Source organism: Pyxicephalus adspersus, chromosome 2, assembly GCF_032062135.1.
Source record: "Pyxicephalus adspersus chromosome 2, UCB_Pads_2.0, whole genome shotgun sequence".
In the NCBI taxonomy this organism is placed as follows: domain Eukaryota; kingdom Metazoa; phylum Chordata; class Amphibia; order Anura; family Pyxicephalidae; genus Pyxicephalus; species Pyxicephalus adspersus.
In genome coordinates this window covers 117,183,127-117,209,504 of record NC_092859.1, presented here as the reverse complement: position 1 = coordinate 117,209,504, position 26,378 = coordinate 117,183,127, and the positions used below count along the sequence as shown (strand labels likewise).

The following is a 26,378-nucleotide window of genomic DNA, read 5'->3' as shown; positions in this document are numbered from 1 at the left end:
TGTTATCATGGCACACAGCAGGTCATGTGTTGTGTTTTTCTGTAGTTGAACAGGTTCAGAACCTAACAATGTTCAGAAACAAATAGCTGTATAAAAGGTTTGCTATTTCTATTTACAATGGGGTCCCAAAGCAAAACCATTAAGGATCTCCAACTTGAAAACAATTCCAAAAATGATTGATTTGATATCAATTTACAGCATATACACACATTAAGGGCTCTATTTATAAAACATGAATTGAGACATTCCCTGGTGGCAATCTTCCAGCTCCATATGTTTCATTGGCAGTAATAGATTCCCAATAGAAAACAAATGTTTTGTAAATAGTGCTCTAAAATATTTATATTTTTCCTTTTTGCATTCTTTTTTTCTAATCTGCATTTCAACTTTTGCAATTGTTTATAATGTTTCACATAAGCTAGAATCACCAACAGCTGATAGACCACTTTGAACCTTAATATATTACTTTGCAGTAGACAAGTGTGTATAATTACTTTTATGAACTGTATGTGTGTATATGTACTGTATATATCAGGGGTGCCCAACAGGTGGATTGCGATCTACTGGTAGATTGCAAAGGCAACATGAGTAGATCGCGGAGCCCTGCCTTTCAAAATAAACTCTACCGCACACAGAAGTTATTAGGTCTGAGTTTTTTTGTTGGTAGATCATTTTGACTTGGTCATTTTAAAAGTAGCTTGCAAGCCAAAAGAGTGTGGGCACCCCTAGTATATATGTATTTGTTTTACTTTTATAAAGGTTTAGGTGGTGATTTATTAGGAAGTTAAATTGAAGCCTGTGCTTTATTATAGAGATTTGATAAACTGATCAAATTCCCAAATTTTCCATTGTGACCAAAAACCTATTGTGATACTAAATAATAAAATAATGTATGTAAGTAAAGCATTCACCACCCTCCTATCTTTAATTTCTTACTAGTGTATATACACAAATCTCATATACTATACCATCTCTTATCACATCAGAAGTAAAACATATTTACACACATACAACAGTATCCTCTACAAAACACCAATATTCCGTGATATATCAATACAAGAAAAAATAAATCCAATACTCACATATTTAAGTTCAATCCTCATAAATGACATTTCCTCATCCACGGTGTTCATGCAAATACATTTTTGGGATTCCATCTATGTTTACCCTCAATGAGCCACTCCACTCCCCTTGGATCTAAACCAGGGGTGGGCAAACATTTTTAGTTAGGGGCCACAATCTAAAATAAAATTGACCAGGGCCTGGCGGATGGGAGAGTGGGCGGGGTTATGCTTACAAAGCACTTACAAAGAAAGTGAACTACCTCTGTGCACTAAGAATCAAAGGCTAGATTGTGTAACCATAATATATATATGTCTGGACTACCCTATTTTACAGGCTCAGTTCGCAAAGCTACCACACAAGTGCAAGAAGGTATAGAACCTTACTTTTTTTAGATCACAATGGGATATATATTGCACATATGTTTATTGTTGTTTTTTTAATTCTTATATGAAAACTGTACTAAAAAAAAATGTACTATAAACTGTACATAAAACCTATTTTATGTAAAAATATACAGTGCTCAACCCAGAACTTTTTTAAGCCGGGTGGGAAGAAATTGTAGGTGGGTGGCAGCCCCTGTATTGTGACCAAACTCTTTAGTAACCACTAAAAAACAGCCGGGTGGGTGCTGAAAAGTGCCGGGTGGTGCGCCCAGCTAAAAGGGCCTGGGGAGAACCCAGATATATCCAGTAGTTGCTTTGTGTCAAAACATATTATATACATAATATATATATATATATATATATAACATATATATAGACTTTGTGCTGGTTGCCTGCTGACAGGACACTCTTTTCCTTTTTATCCAAAAAAAACAATATCCAACCCTATTTTCCCTGTGCACTTGAAAACCTCATCTCTCTCTAACACCATAGAAGTCATCCTGGGTGTTTGACATATTACCCATAATCATGATCTCACTTTGGAGAGCGAATATCTGTCTATTATTTTACATCTCTCTACAGATAACTTATCATCATCTACGAAGTGTATTCCACCAGTGTTTTTAACAGGACTACCTTCATGGAAAATCAATCAAACAAGTGTATTCAGACTACTACCGCCCCACCCCACCCCGGCCTTTTTGTACGATGCAAGGTCTCAACTCCCCTGAGGAAGCCCACGAGGGCGAAACACGTCGGAAGAGACCACTAACAGGAAAATCACCTATAGTGTCCTTTACTTCACTGGGGTTTGGTGTACATTATATCCAACCCGATGTAATGTATCTAGATTCATAATGTCAGAGTACTAAAACCTTATATGTATGTATGTTGACATTTATTTTATTGAATATAAATAAAAGATTTTAATCAATTTTATAATAATATTGCTTTAAAGAGCCACTTTTCTCTTCATCCTCTCCTCATATTATATATCCATCTTTTCAGTTGTCCTGTATAAAGTATGATTGCTCAGTACCTTTAGCCAGCTTTGTGGTCACATGTATAACTATGATTGTGGATGGGCCCAGCAGAAACAGGACTCCAGCACCTCATGATTCCATAATGACTAATGGCGGCACAAAGAGTATTTGGGAAATTAATAATGCAGCAAATTGTTCTGCCTCATTTACAATACAATGTTCCATTGTATGCATGTCTATTAGAATAGGTGTGATAAAGTGACATACTGACAGATGTATATTTCTTTTCTAAAACTATTTCAAACTTACAATTACTTTGTATTTTTGTGGCTACTACGTTCTTTCTCTCTCCTGTAACTCAGTCGCTGCACCTGAAGTGTGAGCAGAAACCACACAGGAAGGGTATTCAGTAATTTTCCAATGAACCACTAGTGTTCTTAAATTTGGTTTACTAAACTGTGTACAGATACTGATCATTGCTGCTTGAAATGATGTTTAATGAGAGTTTTATGAGAAACTGATAAACGGACACAATGTTTGGCTACGCTACAGTAGTCTTCATTAGTGCTTAGTTGAGGGACACCTGCCCAGATTTGCACCTGAGACAATCAGAAACATTTGTGTCTCACTATATAAAAAATCTAGTGAGCCTAAATTTACACACTTGCTGGTGCCGTGGATTTTGCTCAAGCCAGACCACTGCTCAGCTCAGCAGGAGTTAGAAATGTCCGCCAAGGAATTTTTACCTTGACCTTGACAGATCTCATAGTTCGCAGGGTGGAGGAAAGCAAATATGTGAGCATTTATTTAATATATTATTATTAAACAGGATTTATATAGCGCTGAGGAATTATACAGCATTTATGTGGGTGTTTGTACAAGGCAATGCGTATATATGCAAATAGTAGTTTTATATATTTATAAATATGGTAGTTTTTAATTACTTGCTGAAAATATTGATACTTTGAGAAGAAAATGGCTGAAAAAAACAATCATTTTGGGTTGCATGGATGGAGCCATCTATGTCATGTTACCTCAATTTCCTTTCTTAACTTTTATTCTTATTTACCCTTACCTCTTTCTTCATTTTCTTTCCTCATTGGGTCCTTTGGAGTTTCTCTAGAGATGGTTAGGGCTTTCTTAAACATTTTCTGCCTCCCAGATATGTAACCTCTGTCCCATAAACATGTTTTTCTTCTGCCAGTGCACCCATGGGTCAACTCTCCAAGTATACCTACCCAAGCATTAAAAGATCCCCCTTTCTTCCCCTCCATTCTTATTCTGTCCTCTCATCTCTCAATGTGTTCCCACCAATGGCTCGAAACTTGAGGGTATTGCTAAAATTAAGGAAAGTAGCTAATTTGGCATTGGTTTTTCTTCCATACTGGCTGAGGAGACCATGGTTTGCTCAACTGACCCAAATGCTCAGCTGCTCCTCCCTGGCAAGATCTTCTAGTGCAGGGGATCTGTTATTATTCCACAATCCTACAAACTGACTTAGACAAGGGACTTACAAGTTACAATATGATTAAAGTCTAGATTTCGACCTAATCAGTATTAACATCAATAAAGTGGGAAAAAAACGTGCTGATTCCGCAAATTATGAAAGCTGTCATCAAAATGCCTTAAGTTCTCAAAGCTATTCTACTGACTCCTTTCCAACTCATGGAAGACGCTATTTTCAACAGCAATCACATCGGCCAGGAGAGTCCCAGAACTTTGGTCCTTTTCCGTCAGAGAACCTTATTGTGTAACTTTATCAAACAGAGTCAGTTTACATCCTTCTCTGGGGTTTCTAGCAAAGGTCTAGTCAGTTTTTCATCTAAACTGGGAATCAGTTTTACCAACAATAAATGCATCACTCTCTGGAACACAACCGAAAGAGGAAGACTTTAAAAAATTAGTCAGGTAATCTCCACCTACTTACAAGAGTGTGGCAAGAGTCATTGCTATGTGGATCCTTGAGACGATTCGGTATGCTTATTCTCTGATGGAGTTGACACTGACACAGGAGATCAGGGCTCACTCAGCAAGGGGTTTGTCCAAATTTTGAGATTCCTACACCAAGGTTTCGGCAGAGACAATCTGCAAAATAGCCAGCTTGAGGTCACCAATTATCTTCAGCATTATAGACTGGAAGTTATTACAGGTTCAGAGTCCCGTTTTGGGGCCCATAATACAGATGGCATTGTCAAACATAAAAAAGCAGTATGTTTGAGATGACATGTTTTTCAATGCCCCAACTTCTCTATTTTGCTTTCTACTTGCCATGGGTGTGCTGGCAGGAAGAGTGCCAGAAAAATGGAAAATTGTTGTCATACTTACCTATAATCTTCCTTTCTTGTCTACTCCTCCTGAGAGTGCAATCCATCCCTTAATTTTCCTGTTGCGAGTTTGTTACGAAACATGGAGGGAAAGAAAGGAGGATTTTTTAAAGCTTGCATAGGTGGTCCTGAAGGGTGAAAATGGGCGAAATTGACCCATGGCTGCACTGTTAAGAAGCGATGCCAGGAAAAGAAAATTATGGGTAAGTATGACAACAATTTTCCATTTTTTAGAATTGGGATTCTGAATAAACACATGTAAAGAGAATTGTTCCTACAGACAACCATGCTAAAATACTACGACCTATTTAGTAATTGCTGTCAGTTCTTTGAGACCTGAAAATGTATTCCTTTTCTTCTTCCATGTTTTTCTCCCTAACTTCAAGTTTATTTTATTATTCTGGACTGAATAGTGTTTCTCTTAATGCAAGAAAGTATGTAAAGGTAAAAGTGAAAGCAAACTTTTCAAAATCTATGCATGATGCAACTAGTAGATGTAACTTGTTTCATCATGTTTAGATTTTTAAACAGCTTTCTTTACTCAAATGTTAAACTTTCTGGAATGAGTACACTCACTACAATAGCAATCATCCTAATATTGAACTGACACCAGTATCTAATGCATAAAGTCCAGCTGGCCCCCAACTGATAGGATAGGATATTAGGGCCCTTTGCCTAAGGAATCAAACAATGCAGGGTAAATGAAAATATGGGCCATTTACTTAGAAAAATACATTTTCTCCTTTCAAGAAATATTTATTTCTTGAAAGGAGCTAATAAAGTGGTGAAGCTCCGCTGCCTTCAAGCATCCAATCATGTGAGAGCGCTTTTGTTTTTTTAAATTTATTGCAAGTGATTGGGTACTTTCAGCAAAATTATTTTTTACCAAAGTCATTAATCTAAAGTTGCATACAAACCTCCAATAATTATAGTTGGAAACGAACGACGAACGACTGATTGGCCAAAAATCATTCCAAAAAAAACAGTGACCATCGACGTCGACGAATGAGGATAGTTGTTGGAAATTATCTATTGTGTGTACAGTCATTCAATGATCGTGCATGTTCCGAGCATGCGCGATGAACGAACATTCTGTACAGGTGCTTCACTGTGTTCATGTGTGTGTATATATATCTATATCTAAAAAATTAACCCCACTTTGTTAAAATAGCCACGTTTCCCTCCTTCCTGCACAAAAACATACGTCTGGAGCAGAAAAACTATTGACTAGAGTATGAACCATAGAGAATAACCGTTTATACAGGGGCACAGGACAGAAACACCCAGACTGGCTTGGTCTTATTCCCATCAGCAATGAATATTTAGCATGCCCCAGGAAGTAAAGAAGAGAAAATGTAAAATTACACTTTTTTTTTTTACTTTAAACACAATAATTCATGTCTTTAATAAATATGAGCATTTCCAGAACAAAAGAAAAGTGATTCATCTTTTTTTTAAATGTTCAGAAACTCAGCATGATTATAAAAGGCACCATAATAATTCTGGGAAAATTTGTACAAATTCCCATGAACATTCTCCCAGACAAGCTATGCCCTTTACAAGTTCAGTGACTTATCACGGCAGAGGCTGCTGTATATAGGGACCTCCGTTCTTCTCCGTCTCTCGCATGTTAGCCCTTGTGATAGTTCATTGCACACATTGCATCTTTTGTGAACAAACATATGTTGTCAAGCACAGAACAAGTAAGAACAGATCGCCTGTCAAAAGTAACCGTTTATCCTGTCCAGCCAACTGGTGTCTTTAAATATTTAATATTTTTTTTGGCAGATACTTTGAGTGACAAATTTGTGAAAACCATAAAAGTGGATTCTCCAACTGCCAAAGCATAAAGTCTCATATTCTGCAGTTCTGCTTCCGTTCACAATCTGCCATGGTAGCTAAAGGGTTTTTAGATTTGTTTCTTTAACTGTCCATGTGTCCTTTAGTTCCTGAGACATCTTGACAGTCAGAATGACATCCTTTTCTGAAACACCTCATTGATATAAGCCCTTGAAAAAGTACATGTCCTTTGTACTCCACATTTTTGGTGTTATGGTTTCCATATTAATATGACAATGTATTATGATTTAGAAATAATGCATGTAAAAGGAAAAACAAAATCATAATAAATAATGAAGGTTTACTTGGTGTTGAATAACCAATGAGTGTCCAGAGATTGAAAGCAGCTGTGAAACGTACTATATACCAAAGTAGTTGTGCAGTTCCTTGTGTACATCTCTTTTCTCGCACATAAGGCCCCTCATAGTAATCTCAATCTTCTTTTGCAAAGGACAGTTCTTTCATCTTTTTTGCTTTAAAGATAACAAAAGTTTCAGAGTATAAAATACAAACAAGTTCATGACTGATATCAAAGGAAGATTAAACTTCCTGGAGTCAATTTTACTTTCGTTGTGCAGGTGGCCTTTTTTTTTTTGCAAGTTGAAAAGACTGGGTCCCTTGAGGGCCTGAGATCCATTAGTTCAGATCCAGAGAAATCAGCTTCACCAACCTTAAATTCTTATATGGAAGGTACTAGAAAGGAGATAGGAGGCAAAAATTTTATGAGCTAACTTTATAAATAAATACATGTAAATAAAATGTCGGCAAAGCTATAGCAAGTAAAACAACAATGGCTGAAAGTTGTTTCCAAGTAAAGATCTTATTTTTCCTATTGGTAGAGCAGTTAAGTGAAAACCCAACATATGTTAAAAAAACATGTGAGTGTCTTTAAAATCGAAATATCTACCTCGAAAGGACACTCCTGGGCACTCAAAGTAGAATGATGCAGCACACTAGTCATAGGCACATTGTGCTAATAGCTGGAGGGGATTAGAGGGCATAGTCACTAGAACCCAAGCCTACATACCACAAGTGCCTCAGTCTTTGGATTCATAAAAATGTATTAATTATTGTGCCACAAAAAATATCTAATAGACCAGGGGTGCCCAACAGGTGGATCACGATCTACCGGTAGATCGCGGTGCCCTGCCTTTCAAAATAAACTCTACTGCGCACAGGAGTTAATAAGTCCAAGTTTTTATTGTTGGTAGATCATTTTGACTTGAAGTAGCTCGCAAGCCAAAAAAAGTGTGGGCACCCCTGTAATAGGCACATTACAAACCAGACAATTTCAAATGCAACTTATTTGAATACATATTACAGAGCTTCATTAAAATAGTTGGGGACTCCATTCACCTTGGCACCTCTTGTCCACTTCTAGTCTCTCTATTTGTTTACTGTTGCTTATCTCTACATCTTCTGCAATTCCTTTTCACCACTGTTCACGCTTGCACCCCTTATAACCCTCCCCCCAATTTAACACTGCTCACCTCTGTACCCCTTGCATCCTCCTCTCCACCACTGCTCATCCCCAAAACCTGGGAACACCCGCACCTTGCATCTGCAAACACCCCACATGCCTGTTCTAACTCTGCAGCACTGACCAAACACGGCCATGTGCCAATTTGGGTGATGAACCATAGTTCGAAAAGACTGAACTAACTGATCTTTACTTTTCACAGTCTACTGTATACACGTATGTATGCATTTATATCTATATTATATTTTATATACATATACATTTATAATCATGCTTTCAGGATATCGGTGTAAGTTTCCAATTTCAATTCAACAATCAAAATTCCATTTAACAGTCTCTAATCTATAACATGAGGAAGAAGAGAACCTCAATCTTTAAAATGTAAATAATCAATCATTGCATTTTGTTGATAAAAGTTTAGCATACAGTATGGCTACAACATTTCATTTTAACACAAATAATTTGAATTAACGGGTGCTTTAACTAGACAGCTTACCTGAGAAAATCCGGGGCTTTCGAAATCATATTTTCAAAATCTGCAAAAGCCAATTTGCCATCACCATCCATATCTGCCTCCTCAATAACCTTCTCACATACTAATGTCACCTCCTCCTCTTCCAATTCTTCTCGTGTCAGCTTGTTAAGTGTTTTCTCCAGATCAGACTTACAAATAAAATTATCTGTATTGAAATCTGAGCAGGAAGAAAAAAGATCCTCATGTTTATTAGGCAATACTGCACAGCTGCTACAAGACTTTGCACAACACAGATCTTGCTTGGATAACATACAAATTAATGAGACCCGTCTGCAGGGACACCCTTCTCTACAGGCAGATTACAGGCACATAGGCACGCACAGAGCCAAGCTCTCCGATTTCTGTGGACATATAACTACATATGCAATGACAGACAGAAAGTTCGTCATACACTGATTCATGTAGTCAAATGATTGGACATTAGATTTATTAAAAATAATAAATATAATGTAATCCTATTGAGAAAAAAGCAATCCCAATTAATGTTTGATCAAAACTCCAATCCCAAAGATGTTCTTTGCCCAACCGAGCGCTGTTCTATCCTGTTCCCCCCACCCCAAACAGCCAAATGTAAATAAATGGGGAGCGCTCCTTAACAACTAGAAACCATTGTCAGCACAATTTGCTGTTTACAATACCAGGACATGAGCTGTGCTCCCCACTGATTTATATTACCCACTCCAAAGTGACAGTGATAGAAGGAACAGCATCTGATTGTATTGGTCAATGGGGCAGGAACGACAGTTAACCAAGGTAAGTGGCTGATACCAGGTAGGTACTGATGGTTTATTGGTATCAACCAATGTATTGCTACCCTAAAGGGGAGAGAATATGTTGGACAAACAAACCAGAATAGAAGGACAGACAGACTTAGGCTACGTACACGTCAGATGGTTCTCGTCACCTCAGCCTGATATCGGACGACAATTTGGCGTGTGTACAGTGTTCGTCATTCCAATGACCGTTCTGGCGGATCCATGGGCGATGGACAAGGTGTGATTGCAATGAAAGTGAAGGGAAGAGAGCGCAGCAGGGTGCCACTCCCTCATTCTCCCCCACCAGAATGGCGCTGTACAGCGCTCGTTCATGCATCATGCAGTCTTTTGTCGTTGTAAAGGATTGTGAAAGATCCTCTCCAACGACAATTATTGCAAGTGTATACACAGCCTTAGACAGAGTGTTAGACATATAAAACAAGAACCAAACATTCACACAAACATATAAAAGGATAGAGAGAAAGAGCAAGGAGAAGATGAAAAATGAAAGAGAGCAAAAGATGAACAGACGTAAGTAGAGAAGGAGTCGAGGAGTGAAAGAGGAAGAAACAAAGAACCTTTATTTTATCACTCACAGAAGGATGCCATTTATTCCACACCCGTTTACAGATATTAGTTTAAAGATCTGCAATGAGATACTGCACATGTGTTTGTTCCATAAACCGTACCATAGATCTTAAAGGCATAGATTGCTTTGAGTTCACGGGGAGCCATCTCACTCATCACAGAGAACATATCCACAAAGTCATTGAAGCTAAGATTGCCCTCCCCATCTTCTGAGAATGCCTGCACAATTCTCTCCTTGAAAGGGTTTTCCTGGAAAAAGAGAAAGAGGTCATTTTATTTGTGTCATAGTATTATATGAGAAAGCTCTGCAGCAAATCATCATTACATTTCAATCTAATCATTTTAGGATATATGTCTTAATAGAGAGGCAGCAGTACTAGTACCATAAGAGATATGGCCAATGCTGCAGAAAATTCCAAGTTGCAGAGTTTGATTGGATCAGTTTCAAGTCAGTGCAGTTTGCATGTAATTTACATAAAAGTCAAATTTTCTCATTAACTGTCTCTCCTAATAGCATTTGAGAGAAAGGATGTGAGAAGCAGACAAAAGGTTTTTAAATTCATAACTAATGTCCATACTACTAGAATGTATTACATAGGATCTCCCAATTATACAGGTAAATGGAAACAAAATGGACTCTTTGTGGAATAGATTGCAGCAATGGGGGCAAGTTACTTTTTTAGACTCCTGATAACCAATAACCCCCCAAACTGATTTGAATAAAGATAAATTATTGTACGTGTAAAAACATTTTTTTTTTTAAATATGTATCTTAAAGCAGAACTAAACGCACGACACTCACCTGTCCCTGTTCCCTTGCATCTTTTTCTTTCTTCACTTCCTGTAGACGATCTTTGACAATCTCGAATGGCCAGGACAGAAGGATGTAACTCCTGTGCAATCACCCCCAGCACACACAAGGGAAGCCAGAATTGCCAGGTCTAACAAATACCCGGTGTGATCAGGCAGGTAGAGGGGATTATTGCGGCTGGGACATGTACAATCTGCCTGATCGCGTATTATTAAAAGTAGAACACTACCTACAGTAACCTACAGTTACGTAGATATTATCTGTAATTTATATGTTTACCTTCTATGGGCTTCTGCACTTTCCACTGGCTTATTATTAAAGTATTTTCCACCTATTTGTATAAATTATTATACAAACCTGTTCACTATGCAGTTTGCACAGTTATGTCACCATTTTTGGTTTTGCATCAATAAAAGCATTATGTGGAACACTAATATTTATGTTTCCCACAGATGTTTTTCAAGTGTCAGCAAAGTAATGCACAATTGACTGCATATCTATCACTGTGACATTTCTCTTTTCATCAGTAAATTGATTAGTCAAACAGGAAAAAGGCCAGTCAATATCACATAACCCTTATTTTAACTTCTCTTGTGTTCATTTTCTCCTTGACTAAACCCAGAATTTTTTTATGGACTTTGTAATTATGAAAATTCAAGAGTTTTATATTGCACAGAACAAGCTTAGACCGATCCCACTTCTTAGATTGTAAGCTCTTTGGGGCAGGGCCCTCTCCTCCTGTGTCATTGTTTGTATCTGTCTGTCATTTGCAACCCTTATTTAATATACAGCGCTGCATATTATTTGACTTTATAAATACAGATATATAATACCAACAATATTTTATTGCATGCACCAACAAGAATATAATCTTAAAACGGCTTACGTGTAACCTTTAAAAAACAAAACACGATGAAGGAAAGCATTGATGTAGTTTTGTGTTGTTGATGAATAGTGACAAAAGACTTAGGCGTTGGTTTTGTTACACACATACTTATCTTGTAAAGTTTTTGGAACCTGCAAGGATTTGTTTCCCAAATACTGCATTGTGTATATGAAATATGACCAGTTTACATAGAGACATAGCTTGGCATAGTTCTTTTATAAAACAAAGGTGCTTTATACAAAATCTGACATTCATGGTCAACATGGGTAAAATCTGAAATGTAATTTGTAGTTACTGTCATGCATAGTTTATAATATATATTTAAAGCCCATAATTCTCTCTATGTATGCCAAACATGGACTTATTATTAAAACAAGTGACTGTCTACATATTGATAGCAAAACATTTCTAAATAATAATTCTAATATTACTTATACAGTTTTGTGGTAGCGAATATGATCTACGGATGCATAGCTTACCATAAGCTCGGGCATATTAATGATAAGCTGTATTGGCAGTTTGACATCTGGATCATCTGTATAATCCATAGGCACAATATTAGGAGCCAGCTCATAGAACCTCTCATGTAACCTGTGAGAAACCAGAAACATTCAATGAAAAACATTTAATTTGGAACCACAATTATTAATTGCTTGCTGAATAATTCTGAAATGTGACTGTAAATGCATATACATTATAATTAGACAAATACCAATAGTCATTTTTTCTCTCAGTATCACTTAATATATATATATATATATATATATATATATATATATATACACACCGCTATATTTCTTAGAACAATAGAACTCATGTCTGATGTCTACTTAACTAGCCACCCATCCGGAAGATATCAATACCAACAAACTGCTGCCCATTAATCTATTTGTCATCCACTGGCAGTCTCTGCAACATGGCCTTCAAAAGATTCTGTCATTTGTCAAAATGCAATGATCAATAGCCACTAATGTCCCCACGTGTTTTAAAAAATGAGTTTGACATCAATATCTAAATTATTTTGATCAAAATCATCCAAAATGTTTCACTAATAAAGAGAACCTATTAACAAAAAATGAAACTCTTCAAATCATTAATGAATATTTCCTGTTCTAGATGTAGCTACGGTGGATAATCTTTATTGATGTTGCTCACATCAGTTTGGTTTCAGGTCTGTTTGGCTGTAGTGGGGCAAAAGTTAAAATTTGGAATATTCCAAATCCAATCTGTAGCACGCCTTTTAATTATACACAGCAGACAGCCTTGCCCATTGTGTACAGTAACAGGCCCTCGGTATAAGGCTACACACACACATGAACGATCGTGATTGTTTCAGGTGTAAGTCAGAGACAAAAAACATACAACAGTCCCCCATTGTTGTTTATCAATCTGTCATGGTGGATTGATGATTGACCAAGTTGGAACGACCGCTGTACTTTTCTTCCTGTTACATTAATCTAATGTGTGTATAAAGCCTTAGGCTACATACACACGTTCAATAATCTTTCTCAATCCTTTCCAATGACAAAAGATTGCATGATGCATGAACGAGCACTGTACATACAGCACTGTTCTGCTCTATGGGGTGGGGGTGAACGAAGGAGCGGCACCCTGCTGTGCTCTCTCCCCCTTCACTTACATTACGATCGTTCGGGCAAGCGCTGTACACATGTCAGTGTGTACGTAGCCTTACAGTCTTATATTTACATTAATTAGTTAGCTTTTATTATTGTAAATATCAGGAATGTAACCCTGTTGACCATTGGCATGTGGTTCTGTGCCCACTGTGTATACTGAACAGAAGTTGGATGAAACAATTGGTTTGTCCTATTCAAGTAAAACGGAATTAAATTTCCTATTTTATTTCAACCTCATTCTATTGATAGTTTCCGTCTTTAAAAATAAATACCTTAGAGTACACAGCAATAAAATTGGCCTCAGTGCAACTGATATATTTTAATGGAATGCTGACTGTCAGGATTAGCAAGGTTTACCTGCATCAGCTAACTAAATAGAAAGGGGCATAAACGGTAAGCACCAAGAACTTCGATTTATGTGACTGTGTGTTACATGTAGCACCAAACTAACAGGACTAAAGGGGGGACTCTACCACAGCTATCATAACAAAAGCTTTCAGAAAGTGCTATTGTAGAGAAGGGTTCCAACTCTAGATTGGAAAAATGCATAAGAATTCTGATATGGTACAGCCAGTGCCAGACCAAGATAGCGGCAGGGCCCACTACAATCCTGAGACGTAACCCTAAACATTGGTGGTTTACAACTGATTGGCTGATGATTTCCCTTTAAATTGACTTTGGGATCCTTGGCTTTACTTTATCAAAAAACGAACGTGAAATTAGGTAGCTAAGTATGTCTGCAGGTAATTTAAAAAATGCACAACACATTCCATAAAAAAACAAACAAAAAAAAAGCTTCTATTATATGTGTCTAGACTAGACACATATAAACTCCTTCCAGTAATACTGAAAGATATACATATATAGAGATAGGTTTGATTTTTAAGACCTATACATTAACACTTTTTATTATATGAGACTAAAAATCTTTATGTGAATATAGTGTAATATTTTTAACAAAAAAAAACTTTTTATTTTTACTACCTATTTACTTACCGAAGGATTTCTTTTCGGGTGAAGAAGGTGCAATCCTAAATGAAACAAAAGAAAACGAGAAAACTTTTTAATAATAATTATGCAGGATAAATATTGACATATTGTATATACTTAAGTATAAACTGATTTGTTTGCACTAAAAATGCCATTAAAAAAGAATCTCAGTTTATACTCAGGTGGCACCTAGTGGCTTGTCCTGGTACTGCATTTGTCTCTGGTTGACAGATCAAAGCTGTAACAAACAGTGCCATCTACTGGTAGCCAACAATAATGCACAACATTTAGCAGCAAATAACTACAGGTATATTTAACCGAAAACTACAAAATACAGTACTTTAACCTGTAAAAAGGAGGAAATAAGATAAACTGACTGACTTTGTGATTTTTTTTTTCTTTAAAATAAATGTTTTAAAAATAACACATCATAACACATTTTTCCTTTTAAATAAATGTTTTAAAAATAACACATCATCATTTTTTTTATTTTCCTTTCCTATTGATTACTGTTTTGAATGTTAGCATTTGTGCCCAATATTTATACTTCGCTCAAAGGACATGATTTACTAAAGCTCTCCAAGGCTTGAGAAGATACTTTCATCAGTGAACCTGTGTGATCCAGCAAACCTGGAATGGATTTCTTAAAAGTTTGTTAGGCAATGTTTTTAATCCTGGACCAGATCTATTCCAGGTTTACTGGATCACCGAGGTTAACTAATGAAAGTGTATCCTCTCTAGTCTTGGAGAGCTTTAATAAATCAGGCCCAAAGAAAGTACCTCGGCTTATATTCAAGTATATATTGTAATTCCTGATATGTTTCAACCTCACATCTAGACGCTTATTTTATTGCCTTTCAGATTCAATTACAAACCTTTACAACCATTTACAGAATAGGTTGTTGAGAAAAGACCTTGTCCTTCATATGTTACCCCCCCCCCCCCCGTAAAAAAATGTAAACATTTGGACATCTATAGTCTAACCATATTTACACTTTTATGGTTAAAAAAAAATTCTTTATGCAGAATAGCACACAGAAACAGACGTCAGCGATAACTAATAATCGAATATATTTGAATAATCTGTGCATTGTCATAACTGACCAGAGGAGAAACATTTACTCTCTATAATCAAGTGTTTCCTGTAGATAAAAGCCTGGTACCACATACATAGCTAAATTTAAATGTATTAATTTGTATCCATATATTCTTTTTAAGAAAATAATGTTATTTTCTTAAAAATAATTTCTATGTATTATGTCACTGCTTGATATGAACAAACAATCTTACAAGATTCCTATATGAGCGTTCCTAGAAAAAGTGTGATAAAGCCAACATGAATTACAGTACTTATAAGTGCATTTGGGGACATGCACTGTGATTTATCTGAGTCAGAACAGGAAGGACTTCGTGAATGATTAAAATATGGATTTATTGCTCATTTCCTCCCAAAATCTCATGATCCCTTCTAAAAACTGAAATGAGATGCAGCAAGAACTCGCAGTGACCTTAAAGGCAGCAGTGCGTTAATCACATCACCCCGAGAGCATTACTCTAATTTTTTTGGTTAAAGTGACAGTCCTATATAGATGAGGGATGTATTTGCTCAATGAGCTGTAGCAACAATCCTGAATGAGATAAACAAACCACTAGTAAAATGTAATGATCCATTATATAGACTGAAAACTCAATTTAATTATTCACGTATTTTGTGTATATAGGAAAGCAAAATGAGAAATTGATCAATTATTTTTTTTTTTTAATTTTACAGTTAGGTAATTATTGTTTTAAATGAAAGGCTATGCATATTTGTAAAGCATGCGTCTATGAAAGACCAAGGCTAACACTTTCCTTGAACATCCTACAATAGATACACAAAAAGCCTGGAAATATTATATTTAAGATTTAAACACAGACCGGGGTATGTTGATGAGTATGGTACGCTGTGTGTGTCTATACATTGTTCTGTACACTTATTCATAATGTGCATTGGAGGACCAACAATCCTAAACCAATGAGCACCCCATGCTCTCCATTGTTATGTAGAATCAGGAAACCCAGGCTGCTGGCAGGGTCAAGGAATAGTTGATGTTTACTTGGTAAAAATAATATTAGAGCAATGCATGGGACAAATTATAGCAAATGAGGAAATGTTACATGGCTGTTGCTGTTGCGGGTTTGTTAGCACCTAAAACACCCTGGGTACCTGAAATATAATTTAATGCTTTTTATAAATGGGACAAATCTTATTCACTTTTCTTTCTTTCCAAAAATTGGTGATCCTTTGGCAAGCAGACAATGTACATCTCTGTATTTTTCATGTTTGTGATGCAAGCTGCATCATTTTATACCTTTAATATTAAAAAGTTGCATTTTAAATAGAAATTATTATATCTTCTAGATTCTAAGCTCTTGGGGGCAGGGTCCTCTCCTCCTCCTGTGTCACTGTCTGTCATTTGCAAACCCCATTTCATGTACAGGGCTGTGTAATATGTTGGCACTATATAAATCCTGTTTATTATTATTAAAATTAATAATAGTACATTCCACATAAAATATACTATGTACTGCATACTGGAAACCCACTGCATAGATATTCAGAATATAGCCTCTTATACACAGTATTAAGCATGTATGCACACCAACACACAACACGGCACAGCACATACTAACATACATTATACCAGATGCCCACATACTAATAACTTAGTTTTCTGCAAAGATAAGCATGTTTCACTGGAGTCATTAATGAGAGATATTGCTGGTGTGTTGTGTGCAATGTTACACAATGTACACGACCGGTAGCCGCAGGGTTAATGACTGGTGGGGGATGGGGAGAGAGGTCTGTTAGAATGTTCTGGAGGATATGTTATCAATGTCTAGAGTTCCAGGTTTGTTCTCTGGAGTCTCTGGGATGAATAATTCAGGCCTGTGCTAAGGATAAGATGGCACAGTAAATATATGGCTATCCAAACCCACACCATCCTCCTATTTGTAATCAACCATCCTTTGTGGTCTCGGACATATGAACAGTATATACACTGCAGAGGGTCACTTGTGTTCCTCAATATCCATACGCAGAATATAGAGCAACCTGCATTACCGGGCATTATTCTTCATAATCTACAAAGACACACATTTAAATTGTGTGGTCATTTCTTCAGGCCAAATACATATTAAAATTGTCATAATAATAAAGAATATGAAAACTAGCCTTTGTTATTTGGAACAGTAAAATTGGGTGGTGGTATTTTCAGTGCAGGAAGCCTAGTCCTTCGTTCTAAGGATCCCAGTGGTAAAAGTGGTTAAAGTAAACCCATGCTTTACACATGCATAACAAAAACAACAGGTTCACTTTAATGGTTCCACCATCTGCAAATCCTCACTTTTCCATGGTTCCCTCACCAAACCTTTGAGAAAACATTGGTTACATTGGTGGTCAGCTGGAAGAATATTCCTCTTTCAGTGATAGTCCGAGTGCCATCCTAAAGACAGATAAAATGGCTCGAGAACTATGTGGGCATCAGCAAATAAAAGGTCAGTCACCCCCACAGCAAAATGGGTCTGGAGGCCACCATTGGACAGCGATGACAAAGCCTGGGAAATGGGTTCTGGTTGAGAATGGTTGGCCTAGTCTACGCTCCAAGTCAAGAATTCTCTTTACTCCCAATTGATGAGCTAAAAAACAGGGTGACATGACAGGGTTTAATGACCACCCAACAAAAACATTGATATACAGCTACCCCAAAATACCCAGTTTAGGTCGCCTAGCAAATTGGCAAGGCAGGATAGTCCAGAGCAATGCATCTTGGGGAAAGGTCACATGTTCTCCTATACCAATCCCAAAAAACACTTGGAATAAGGGGATTATGGGTTTGACTTTACCAGCCTAAATGGGTAAATTGCGAAGAAAATTTGCTGTGTCCTTTATTGACACCCAGGTTTTGAACATGGCCTGGTATAGGGGATAGCCATGTAGGCCTGGTCATTGCTTAAGTAGTTTTGGGGCCATTAAAAACTGAGTCAGCCTTGTAGCCTGATCATTTTGTTAAAGATAAGCTCTCTAAGTGGGTCACTTCCCTGCCCCCAGCCTGTAATTGGACAAAGAATGATAAGGATAAGATTGATAAGGTCAGCCATCATCATGTAGGACATTTCACTTGGCCAAAGTACTTCCCCTTCCTCTCCTAGTGCTTCTATAGAGGGGTTTGCAGAAATTAAAGGCAAATTTAGGGTTCTAATTTTGAAAGTATCCATATCTATGCAACACCCAGCAAAAGTGCACTAGCTTACTACCGATCCAGGTATTTAGACTTGTTTGTAGGGGACAGTTGCATAACAGATGTGTTCTGACCCTACATTTTTCATGGTTCGAAGCAACCCTGTTAAGGGCTAACATACATGGAAAGCTTGTAAAGAAAATTGAATTAAAATAACTACACAGTGGATGTGTAGGTTGAGGGGAATTGTGGGGTGCAGAAGATTGTTTCAGTAACTAATAAGAAAAATACTTTATTTAGTAAGATAGTGCAAGGACCGAGGTGCACAGTTCCTGGTATTACAGGGATCCCATCTCCAAACCTGTACTTCTTTCAAGATGGCACCACTCAGGGTGGTAAAACTGTGTTGGATGAACAACCAGGGAGCAGTAATATTCCCTAATTTCCCGTGTGTATGTCGGGGAGGGGAATGTTAGATTTTTGGCCATTTTCCCCTTTTTATGTTGGGATTAGGGTTTTCTGCCCATAAAGGTGGACATAGAGTTTTAGGTATTAGAAGAAGTGGTGTTAGCATAAAATGTGACCACGAAAGCGTTTTTCTTTATACAACATACACATTAGTATGCACAGATATAACCTACAAGTCATAGGTTTATGTGAACTACAGGGTATCCTAAAAAGGGTCTTCTAGGAAAACTGAAAAGATGGAATAAGAAAATTTGAACCAACAATGTTGTTGGCCACTCATTTATGTAAAGACACTACAAAATAAAGATACATATAGGGTTGTAAGAATATATATATATATATATATATATATAGTCATCAGTAATGTCACAGGGGCGGACATAGGGAGTGCAAAGCATGCCATTGTATGAGGGTCCTAGACATTCCTCAGCCAACATTGGCCCCAAATCAGTTCATCAGGGGGGCCCAAAGTCAGTTCTGCACAGGAGTTCACTGTTGGCAACCACTGGTCAGCTGTGACAACACTCAGGAAATGAGGAAATCCACTAGTAATGGCCACAATGGGTTTTGTGGTCTATGTGGAACACCCTTCCCCCTCAAATTTTGAGATAGCATTGAGAACAATTAAGGGGTTGGGGAAGAAAAGAGGGGTGAAAATATTTTACATTAAAAGTGAGTGATACAATGGAAAAAAGTTACAAGAGGGCCCTTCGATAGGTCTCTATGCTGTCACCTACACACACTCCTTTTCTACCTAAAACATTAATAAAACTCATAACTTAAACACCTAATATAACTTACCCTTCAGTATTATAATGGAACATCACAAAACATTGAAAAACTTCACTCAAATACATATTTGTGAACAGATCAGCCAATTTGTTAGATTGCTCAGCCAGTGGTACACTCCTACTAGATATCATAGAGGGGGCTTGACTCCACTATTCTGACTATGCCTAGACCATGAAGATGTCAGAAGTCTGCTGCAGACAGGAGAAGCCGTTTCCCTAGTCTCCTCTGCCCCAGTAATCAGTGTAGCCAGAGAGACACGTTCTGAAAAGGCACGAGGACTAGCATGGTGGGTCATTTTTAAGACATTGGACCTGATTTATTAAAGCTCACCAAGGCTGGAGAGGATACACTTTCATCAGTGAAGCTGGGTGATCAAGCAAACCAGGAATGGATATGGTCAAGGATTGAAAACATTTGCTAACAAATAGCAAATTACTTTTAGGAAATCCATTCCAGGTTTCCTGGATCACCCAGCTTCACTGAAGAAAGAGGGAGCATCCTTGGAGAGCTTTAATAAATCAGGCCCAATAACTCCATTTAGGAAGTAGAAGATAGATAACCAGAGATAATACCAGGAAAATGGTGTCTGTGAACGCCATGAAAGATGATAAATATCTGTAAGTGTGACATTTACATTCCCATTGTACAGTCATAAGTGCTATCCAATATCCAATCATGACCTACAGTAATATTTTCTTGTTATATAGCCTGATTTTCTGTAAGCTTCTCCATAAAAAAGTAAAGCCATAAAAAGTTTTGCCCCCTTTTAGGATTCCTTGCTTATCTTTCTAATGATTGAACGCTTAACTGAAATGGCTGTTTTGGTAATATCTTTGCTTTCTCCTTTTTCAGTTGATATAATCGCCTCTGCAGTGCCTTGCACAGATCTGTGTAGTCCCAGTAGGCCTGGTCCAGAGCCTGGTTCTTGCTATAAAGGATTTGCTGCAGCTCTGCTCGGTATTTATTGACTATGGATTGTTATCTTGCTCCTACCATAGACATACCTGGCCTCTAAGCAATACTGAATACAATCATAGATAGAATAGTATGCATATACACGCAAAATATATATGTTAGGACAAAACACAGCCAACAAAGTATTGGCAACTCGTAGATTATTCTATTATTATTCTATTTTTTTTTTCTCTTTACATTTCTTACATTGAGCAACACAGTCTTGCGACCCACCAAAAATGTCACACTTATTCCACCATTAAACCAGCTTCATGTCATTCAATCTCAGCTACAAGCTTGTATGTAGGGCATGGTGTATATGCGCTACTGCCAAGCCCAGTGTATCCATTCCTTAATATCTGGTACCGCCGTGTGCTGGGTGATACCCGGGGCCAAATACTGTCATCCATTCACATAAACCACCTACAACTGTCATCAGAATGCAGCCATCTCCTGAGCAGAGGATGTCATACATTAATATGCCAAGATCCAGCTAATGATCACTATGTGTGAGTCACATAACAGTAAGATCTCATTTCCTGCCAATGCTATGTTTGTACATCACAACAACTTAATGGAGTTTATGGACATTGGGTACACATGGGCTGATGACATATTTATACATACAACATATTGTGCACATCATTATCATTCTACCCTGACATTTTTATTCTATTAATACTATGTAAAAATATCAAACATATCATGAAGACCTGAAAGTTACTCATATTGCATAATTATTAATAAACAGGATTTATATAGCACCAACATATTATGCAGCGCTGTACAATAAATAGGTTTATAATGAAATGTATGTAAAGTCATCCTCATGTATTCTGAGTTCTCTCATTCTCTAGTAATAATAATGGATTAATGACTGATAGGAGATAATAGCAGGCAATGACACAAATGATGTCAGTCTCTGATCCTTACCTGGTAAGCATCTAGCTGTTCGTCAGTAAATATAGTTTGCTTATTTCCCATGTTAAATAAGGGATCTTTGCTCTCCTGAAATGCATCACACAGAGAGAGGCAGGTGGGATATCTAGTGTATGCATTGGCATTTACACAGAGGCAAATGGGGTAGCAAAGGGCAAGGGCTGCATCAGGGTCCTTGGTAAGAGGAGATGAGATTCAGATTTCATCCACTGGCTTGTAGATCTGGTCCCAGGTCACTTATTTCAGGATAGTGTGTGGATTTCACTGAATTCTCATTGATGCTCCTTTAGCAGCAGCAGCAGCAGCCTCCAGTCTCCAGGACGTCTGTACATGTTTTATGTGCCACTGATCAGCACAAGACACTCCCTCTGAATTGTTACAGCATATCCGCCACACGCCACTAGATGGCGCAGCTGCCCAATCCTAACAACTACATAATCAATGATTTCTTCCAGGGCTCTATCTAGAACCATCATTTGTACATGTCAATTTTTAACCATATATTTCTTAATAAATAAATACATCAGTGCATATATATATATATATATATATATATATATATATATATATNNNNATGTGTGTGTGTGTGTGTATATATATATATATATATATATATATATATATATATATATATTTATTTATATATATATGGAAGTATGGGATTTATTACTATCTCTGTCTTCTCTAATAATATTAAAATATGGTTGTTTGTTGCCACTCTGTAATAAATTTGAATATTTGAATATGTAGAAAAAAGATGGGGATTAGATTGGCAAATAAGGTTTATTATGTATTTATATTGTTAAACATCTTACATAATTACAGAAATTATACATATCTATATATCTTAAACTTTGTTATACAATCCCAGAGTTCAGATATTATAACTATACAGATCACTACTAGCATATAGGAAATTAACCGTTTCAATCAAGTGTGTGTCCTGACGCATTTCGCCAGTTAGGCTTCCTCAGGGGTACAATTATGACGGTTGTTGTCTAAATATATTCAAAATAATAAATAAACAGAGATATATATATATAAAGTGAGTAGGTGTGGGAGAGGTTATAAACATATTTACAGTTGTAGTGACTATGCTTTTAAAAGAAATACATCAAAAGTACCTAAAAAGCTAAACATCAACGATAATGTTTGTAAATTACCATTCAACAATAATATAATATTCTTAGGTAGTTAGATTAATATACATCTAAACAGAAGAAAATAGTATCAGTTTATGATGTGTATAAATATTTATATATTTATTGCCTTTCCATTTTAGGCAGCAAGCTGCTTTAGTTTAATAAAAAACAACAAAACATTTATATGTTGCTTCCTTTTATTAGAAAAAAAATGCTTTTGTGCTCAGAAATCTCCCATACGTTAATTTTCTGCTCCCAGGACTGATGACTGACAAATGGAGAGACATGGAAGCTGCCATTGCTGATTGCCTGGATGTAAAGCTGTTCCTCTGGTGTCAGTAGTGACCATCACACACCTGAAAGAAGCATGCAAAGGAGGCAATTACTGAACACCAAATCTGTATACTCATTCTGGGTCAGTGATTCAGAAGCTAATAAAGGATCAAAACCAAATGGGCAAGAAGTTGTTTTAGAATCAGATCAGCAATGGCAATTTACAGAATCTCTCACTGGCAGGTCCACTTTAATGTATCTGTGCTGTGCAGGCGCACTGTAGTACTATCTGTGTCCACATTCTCACAACTGCAGGCGCACTGTAGTACTATCTGTGTCCACATTCTCACAAACTTTTGAGTAGAAGTTTATTAAAATGTAAATTTTGCAGATCACAGCATTGCCTCTGTAACACTGTAACAGCACATAGGCATTGTAGACAGATGGGGTTTTCATGCAGGCCACCCTAGGAAATGACAGCACATGATGCTAAGACTAAATGACTTACAGGACAGAAGACAAATAGCTTAAAGGGGAGGGCCAGGACAGCACAGATAAACCTTGTGGTCTATCAGGCAGGAAATTAAGTGCGCTTAAGATATCAGCTGCAGCTTTGACTAATCAGTGATGGCACTGGAAATGACTAAAGACAAGTGTGCAAAAAGAAAAGTAAAACTGGAGTGCAGCTTTAAATTCAAAACTGGGCAAATTATTACTACTACCTTGTGCCTCCTTTCCTGTACAGATCCTAGAAACTGCATTCTGGTTATTAAGTTACTGGAAGAAATTAAGAAACCACTCTCTCTGTGAGTTACTGATAATAGCTCCTTAAAGTCATTCCAACCTACTAAAATAATTTTACCTACAAAAAACACCAGTACCTCTGAACCCACTATTAGTTCCGACAGAACCAACCATGGACCCACCTACCTATCTCATCTCTGTAACATACAAATAACAGGATAAAGAATTTCCCTATTTTACATACTACAAAAGTAGAAAAAATGCCAGCTGGGAAAACACTATACAGATGTATCATTAGGGCTGCACAAATCATTGGGAACTCGTGCACAGATGGCACTTCACTGCATATAAATTAGCAGAATTCTCTCCCTCCAACTCTGCTAGTTTCTGGATGAACAAACTGTCTCCTACATATGCTCTGGCAAAGCAGAAATCTCTGCAGGTATTAGAATGAAGTGTTCACATTCATATCTGCATCTTTGGAACCCAAATCTTTCCATCACTTAATTTACCTATACGTGGGCCTACATGACTTTCCTTCCTCGCACTGCACAATTATCACTCATTTCCTACTTAAAGCTAAACTAAATATTACCTAAAGTATTAAAATATAACCAACAACTGGAACTCAACTTGCTCACATAGGTAGTGAGAGATGTTAATAATCAATGCTTGCTTTAGAAAATTGATCACTTACAAAGACCTATACAGCAAACTCTACCTAGCCTGAAACTTATGGGTAAATAAAAGCAATTGGTATGTAAAACAAATTTGTACTACTATGTACATTTGTTTTCAACTAATATATTTAATAAGCTCTGACATTTAGTGCAGTGCAGAGAACACTATAGCATTATTTTTACATGTAGTGCCTAAAACAATTTCTTAATACATTGAGAAGATCAGGTGGTTATAAATATGTCCTGACACTCAGCAATCAGCTTGAAGTCCATCTGCAGGCAAAGTTTGTTGCAGTTAGTGCCTGGAGATCATTTTAAGAACCTGGTAATGGTGTTCAGAACAAAGACTTCCATTTTTACCTATTTCTTTCCCCTTCTAAGGGACAGTACAATGCAGATCTTATTTGCTGCCTGTTAGACCATATAATTATTAGGAATATGTCTTTATGTCTTTGCATTTTCTTTCCTGCTATGAAAACACATCATGTTCCCATTTTGCTGTTGGTTTCTGTTTTACACTGCAGTTAATAGGCAGCAGAGGAAACACACTGTTTTTATTCTGTCAGCTTTCTATTTTTAATGACCACTAAAAAAGGACTGAAATTAGAATGAATACAATGTTTATTTATTTGGATTTGGTTTACATTAACATTTACACATTAACTATTTTTTCTGAACTAAAATAACAATTTATCCTGTTATGGGTAACATGCCTACAAGCTAGTTTTTCTGTGTCTGAGATATGTTTTACCATCCTCTATCAATATATATATTTGTATTATTAAGAGAAGTATAAACAGTATATAGTCCAATTACATGTAAACTGCATACATTTGGTTTATGGTTTAATGATGTCCTGTTTTCCACGTGTCTAAGGTTTCTTGTAGAAGAGGTAACTGTCCATGTAACTAAATTCTGCTATATCATATGTAAGGAATTGTCTTTATATCACATTAACCTGGGGGTGAAAACAAGGGGCAGGACACATGAATAAATTATACCCCTAAAGCACAATACCTAGATGTGGAATATAAGCTCGGCCTTCTAGGGTTTTCTCTAATGTAATTAAATGCTATGGCCCTGTCCAGATAATTGTGCCTGGAAGGTACATCCCAATACAGATCTAAGATTCAGACATCTCCAGGGTTTCCACTAAATGTTAAAGTATGGAAATCTAGAACAGATCATTTACAAAAATTAAACCATTTACAATAAAAGTATTTTAGTTACAAGTGAGTGTTATGGTCTGTCATTTCTCTTGCCACTCTTACACTTATGTTGGTCATACTTAGATAAATGTTGAATGATATAGATAACATTGGTAAGAATATTCAGTGATCTTGCCAAAATACTGAAATGGCAGTTCAACTTAACAACAAAAATGACATATTCTTTCCTTTGTGGTTTATAGTGTGTCATCACTATAAAGGCAATGAGCCCCCCCCCCCATAGTTCTTTCTCCCTGGCTGCTTTCCAACAGCTGAGTCCATGCTGAGTAAGCTCCAGCATTGGATGGAGTCAAGGATAAACTTAGTCGATGATGTGTATCCCTTCCTTGTGGCAGGGTAATGGCCAATAAGTCCCAAGCACGGTCACATTTTTTTTTGGGGGGGGGGGTACATGCTGTTTCATATCTGCCAGTACTGCAGCCTTAAAGCAATGGTCACTTTGCCTAAATGGAGAATTCACTTTAGGAAAGTTATATCAGTGAAAGAGAAATATGTAGACTGTCATTTCTGATCTACTACCAAACATTCTATTCTCCAGAATAAGTATGCAAATCACCAGTTCCCACTTACCCAAACATACTTGTTGCATTTGTACATTGGCTCTATGATTAATGCCAGTGGCAGCCAGACACAAAGAATTTTCAGCTGGAGGTCAGAAGCC

The 26,378-nt window shown here is 36.9% G+C and overlaps 1 protein-coding gene across 1 annotated transcript; it reads right to left on the bottom strand.

Annotated features, from left to right (window-relative positions):
• Positions 1-6,117: 6,117 nt before the first annotated feature.
• Positions 6,118-21,982, bottom strand: CIB2 (calcium and integrin binding family member 2). Its single transcript, XM_072402063.1, has 6 exons — positions 21,644-21,982; positions 14,283-14,317; positions 12,129-12,240; positions 10,054-10,201; positions 8,571-8,766; positions 6,118-7,287 (listed from the first exon to the last, which is right to left on the bottom strand). Exons 1-6 carry the CDS (start codon positions 21,692-21,694, stop codon positions 7,266-7,268), a joined length of 564 nt encoding a protein of 187 aa, XP_072258164.1. The 5' UTR covers positions 21,695-21,982; the 3' UTR covers positions 6,118-7,265.
• Between the last annotated feature and the right edge of the window lie 4,396 nt (positions 21,983-26,378).